The sequence below is a fragment of the Agrilus planipennis genome, unplaced genomic scaffold (genome assembly GCF_000699045.2).
Source record: "Agrilus planipennis isolate EAB-ADULT unplaced genomic scaffold, Apla_2.0 scaffold42, whole genome shotgun sequence".
NCBI lineage: Eukaryota > Metazoa > Arthropoda > Insecta > Coleoptera > Buprestidae > Agrilus > Agrilus planipennis.
In genome coordinates this window covers 413,367-418,355 of record NW_020438888.1, presented here as the reverse complement: position 1 = coordinate 418,355, position 4,989 = coordinate 413,367, and the positions used below count along the sequence as shown (strand labels likewise).

Here is a 4,989-nt window from a genome sequence, read left to right as displayed (position 1 = left end):
CTTTCGTACACAATAATTATCCGTTCACCTTTCGAGACCTTTACCGTTAAAAATTTAAATCTTAAAAAAAATTTAATATTTAATTTCGTTTCTGACATCTTTTTATTAAAATATTTACGTTGCTAAAAAGTCGTTTGCTTTTAGTTTCAGACAAATTAGTAAGAAAAAATTAATAACGCAAAAAATCAAATTAAATAGAAAAAAAAAACACTTACCACGAATCTGTTGACTTTGACTTTGGGGGCTTGTCTGGGTGCATTGCTTGTCTCCCTCATTGATTCAAATCTAGCGCGTAAACTGAAAAACAAAATACAATAAATGAAATTTGAAACAAACGAAGAACGAAAAAACTGTTAAACAAACAACAACTTCAGTTTTGCGTGGTTCCAATCCGAACTAAGACAACATTTTTTTTTTCCCAAAGAAATAATGTAACGAGACTGAAAATACAACTATATCAACGAAATTCCAACGTTTCGCGCCTTGAATATGGCCATTTTCAAGAAAATAGATGATATTAAAAAAAAAAGTACGTAAATGGTAACCTTACTTACCTTCTAGTGGTTTCAATTTGAGACTGTTCGTCAGCGGTTGTTCCAATTTCTTCGGCAATGTTCACAACCCCCGCATTCTCCCTCTTGATTTCGTCCGCCTCCCATCTCTCGAATTTCGCCCTTAACTGCCGGGCACGGGCGGCCTTTTGGGCCTGTAAAGCACAAAACAACCCGCCTTAGGTTCACCCTTTCAATAACAAGACGAGGACTTTAAAGGACTTCCCTGAACTCAACAAAGTCCATTACAAAATTGAATATACAGGGTGGTCATGATAATTAAACAAAAAAAAATATCGAACAAACTTTTGTTTTTTGAAAGAATATACAGGGTGGCTCACAGACGATGCAACAATTTCAGAAAGGGAAAGTGCAAAATAAACACAAATCAGTTAAATTTCGTTAAGTCATATGTATACAGGACGACCCACAAAAGAAAATCTTTCAAATATAACAACACAACACAACTCCAATATAAAAAATAAATAGTGAAATATACAGGGTGGTCCAAAATTTAGATGTTACAGACGATCTTGTATTAAGATAGGGAAGATGTTTTGGCCATAGTGAGTTACTTGCGCACTTTTGGGCCACCCTGTACATAACGAGTGCTTTTTTTAATAATCTTACCTCAAGAAGATCTTGATCTGGGACTGTGGGCCTTTCGTTTTCTTCTGTTTCTTCGCTCTCTTCCTCACTGCCACTTTCTTCCTCTTCGCTGCTAGTTTCACGCCGGATAGGCTCCCGGGGAGGGGTGAAGCGTTTCAACGGTTTAGGACCTGCAAAAGATCGTTGAAATGCTTCTGAAATTCTTATTAAAAGGCAAAATCCTTCGAAGATCAAATTAAATAGAGGAAAATTCGCTAAATTTGGAAAAAACGATTTAAAAATTTAAAACTGCAAAAAACAGAATGCACCTAAATTCCTCCCGTGATAAATCGCAACGAAATTCGAACCCAAATTTCCCATACAACTGAATAAAATTCCAATAAGTTTGGTTCGGGTGCACCACAGTCACTAATCACAATAAATTCCGAACTTTAATTTCCAATAAATAAAAAAATCGCTAATAGAAAAGAGAAAAAATAATTTTAGGTGTACGTCAATTCGCCTCGCGACAATTAACGGTCAAATTCGAACCCGAATTTCCCATACAACTGAATAAAATTCCAATAAGTTTGGTTNCGCTGAAAAATTCATTTACATAGCAGTGATGGATTATTCACCTCAATTCTTGTTCACTCCAAAAATCAAGTATTGGCCTGTTATAGATGACGCGCTACGAGTAGCAGCCATAGAACATTCTGTAAAGGTGCGATTGCTTATTAGCCTATGGAACCACACGAAATCATCTGAGGACCACTTTTTAAAGTCCCTTGTGGCTTTAAACAATGTCCATTCGAAGGTATCTATAGAAGTGGTGAGTTTTATTTTTATGCATTATTATTATCATTAATAAACGCATGTTACTCTTTTGCATCATCAAATACGAAAAATAGATTTAGAGCTTTTCAACAAACATATTCGCACGAAATATTTGTATTTCTTTCTAGTTAATTTACAATGCTTAAACTGTTGACTTGTCTCGTGTAAAAAACGTGCTTTGTTTAGAAGGTGTAGTGTATAGTGAGGGTTAGTTGATGTGTAGTGTAAAAAATATGAGTTGCCTGTAAAATTGTTGCTATGTGAAAGCATGTTGTGCAGTGGGGATGAGTTGTCAACATGTGCTGTAAATAATGCGTGTGTTTTGTTTGATAAGCATATTGTTGTGAGGGTGGAATTGTGTAGTGGGGGCTCCTTATGGACGTGTAACGTTGTCTGTAGAATTGTGGAGGATAAACGGTTGGTAGCTGAATAGTGATTCAATTTACACTGTTGCAGGGTTATTTTGTGGTTCCTGCAAATAACAGCCAGCGAAAAATACCGTATGCTAGAGTGAATCACAATAAATATATGGTAACCGATAATACGGCTTATGTAGGCACTTCAAATTGGTCGGCAGACTACTTTACAGACACGGCAGGTGTTGGTCTTATAATGCACGATCCCGAATTACATCGTAACGAGACCGAAAATACAATACGTAAAGAGTTAGAAGCTGTGTTTGAGCGTGATTGGAACTCTAATTATACAATTTCTATATTACAAACATGTAATGAGTAAAGTGCCTGTAGAGCAATGTAAAAGCGATAATAAATATTTGAGTGTTATTTGTCGTTTTTAAAATAATAAAATAAGTTACATTACAATTAAATTTCCGCACTATTATTTTCTGTTTATATATTTTAAGAAGAAAGTGAAATTTAAAACCAATAATGTGTAGGATTTTGTCGTAATACTACCTATTTTGGCTTTGATCTGCCAAAATACGATTTTCAGGAACAATTCTATAGTTCTTTTCATGTTTAATAAATTAGCGCTCTTGCGATTAATAACGTCAAGGACGTGGACAGGTTATACAACAGCATGTATTCGCTTGTAAGATGAGTTGCATACCTTAAAGTAACTTAATTCTGTATCCTACTTGAGCGTCAAATTCAAACATAACCAATCAAAATGTGTATATATAACGTCATTTTCGGGTCAATCGAAAAATCAACGAAAGTTAACGAAGTAAAGGTACCAAAGCAAGCATGCCGCAGTGAGTGCCGAATATTGGTCCAGAGTGGATATGAAATTGCTTTTTTGCGTTGTTGTCCGACAAAAATCTTAATACCCTAGGTAATATAATTGATCAAACACTTATTTCGGCACTTTTTTTACCCGCTACACACTTCCTCAAATTGAGAATATTTCATATTAAAAACTAACTCACTTCGGGAAGATTTCTACATTGTATGTATATTTATATTCAGTATATAGTTACATTAGTTCGACGGATCTGTGACTAATGGTACGGTTTGTCGTTGTTGCTGTTGTCATCTCTCGTAGCTTAGTGGTCAAAGCATTGGCGCGTAAAGCCAAAGAGCCCGGGTTCGATTCCCGGCGGGGATGTGACAACAGCAACAAAAATTTTTCCTCATTAATTTGAGGAAGTGTGTAGTGAGTAAAAATTGAGAATATTTCATATTAGAAAATAAATACATAAATGGGTAATGTTTTGGGTGCACCTAAATTCCCCCGAATTCGTATATTTGAACCTAAACTTCCTACAAACAAATGAATTATTGCTTACCACTTTCGAAGACAGACATGTCTTCCTGTTCCTTATTCCTAATTTCGTCGTTGGTCAGTTCGCCCTTTTCGAATTTTTCTTTGATGGTCCGCGTGTCGGCCAATTCTCTCGTTATCTCTATGGGTTCAGTCTTTTTCGGGTGCCCCGTTTCCGTTTCCATCACAGCTTGCTGATACGCCTCCTTCATCTTCCCTTGTTTGCCCTATGCCACAAAGAAAACATTAAAAAAAAAAAAGAAAAAATACCGGAAACAAAATAAATACCAGAAACAAACGACTTCTAATCGTTTGTATCTCTTGTTTCCTCTCCTCCCGCCTCTCGTCTTTACTATTCTCGTTCACGTGCTCCCATTTGTTCTTAACGTCGGACAGCTGGACAAAGTGGAATGGTTTTTCTTTTTGGACACGTTTCGCGCGTATCAAATCAGCATCTTCACCCTCTATCTCTTCCTCTTCCTCCTCCTCCTCGGACTCGCTCAGTTCGATCGGGATTCCGTTGAGGGATTCGTCTGTCACGCCTACGTTCATCCCTTTGGCCTGGAACCGAGCCAGTTTCGACAATATCGACGGGGACCTCTTCACGTTCACCGGTGACGGCGACTTGTCGATTTGATTCGTTTCCGTCTGATGATTTTCGAAAACTTGGAAACGCTCTTTCACGTTCAAAGACTGCAACTCTTCCAGACCCAAGTCCGGCTTGTCGCTGGCTGAAATTCAATAGCTTCCTTAGGGACTGGCCGACAACTACTTCCGGTTCGTTTAATAACACGACAGATATCACAAAATCACTCTTTTAATCTGGGTGTAAGTATGAGGCGACAGTCAAAAAATGACAGATGACAATAATTGACATAAATTACTATACAGGTAAGGCAAAATGTTGACCGAACATGGAAATTTATTTTTTTCAATTTTTTATGTCAGCAGCATTTCAAATTTGTTAGCATTAATTTTTTTTGTAGGATTTTGTTAAAAAGCTGGAAACATAAAGGCGTCTGCCCATTACGAAGTACTTTAAATAACAATAAATATTATAAAAAATAAGCATTAATGTAGTAAATGCACAAAAAATAATCACTTGTCAATGTACCTGAGTATAATAAACAAAAAAAATTATATTAAATTATTTTCGTGCAAAAAAATCACTCTTTTTAAGGTTCCGTATGTCCGAAAATGAAAAACGGAACCCTTATAGCGTCTGTCAGTCTGTCTGTCACAGTCCGTTTGCTCCGAATCTACTGGATCGATTAAGTTGAAATTTACT

The 4,989-nt window shown here is 36.5% G+C and overlaps 2 protein-coding genes across 2 annotated transcripts in view; one reads left to right on the top strand and one right to left on the bottom strand.

Annotated features, from left to right (window-relative positions):
• The window catches only part of LOC108744871, a 52,663-nt gene that overhangs the window by 5,096 nt on the left and 42,578 nt on the right, over positions 1-4,989 (bottom strand). The window contains exons 14-18 of the mRNA XM_025981800.1: positions 3,990-4,432; positions 3,721-3,928; positions 1,182-1,435; positions 555-706; positions 216-297 (exon numbers count right to left, since the gene is read on the bottom strand). Coding sequence (XP_025837585.1) covers positions 216-297; positions 555-706; positions 1,182-1,435; positions 3,721-3,928; positions 3,990-4,432 — 1,139 coding nt within the window. The remainder of the gene's footprint in view (positions 1-215; positions 298-554; positions 707-1,181; positions 1,436-3,720; positions 3,929-3,989; positions 4,433-4,989) is intronic.
• Positions 1,743-2,761, top strand: LOC112906811 (phospholipase D3-like). The gene is made up of 2 exons (XM_025981783.1): positions 1,743-1,971; positions 2,433-2,761. The coding sequence occupies exons 1-2, from the start codon at positions 1,765-1,767 to the stop codon at positions 2,712-2,714; spliced, it is 489 nt and encodes a 162-aa protein (XP_025837568.1). The 5' UTR covers positions 1,743-1,764; the 3' UTR covers positions 2,715-2,761.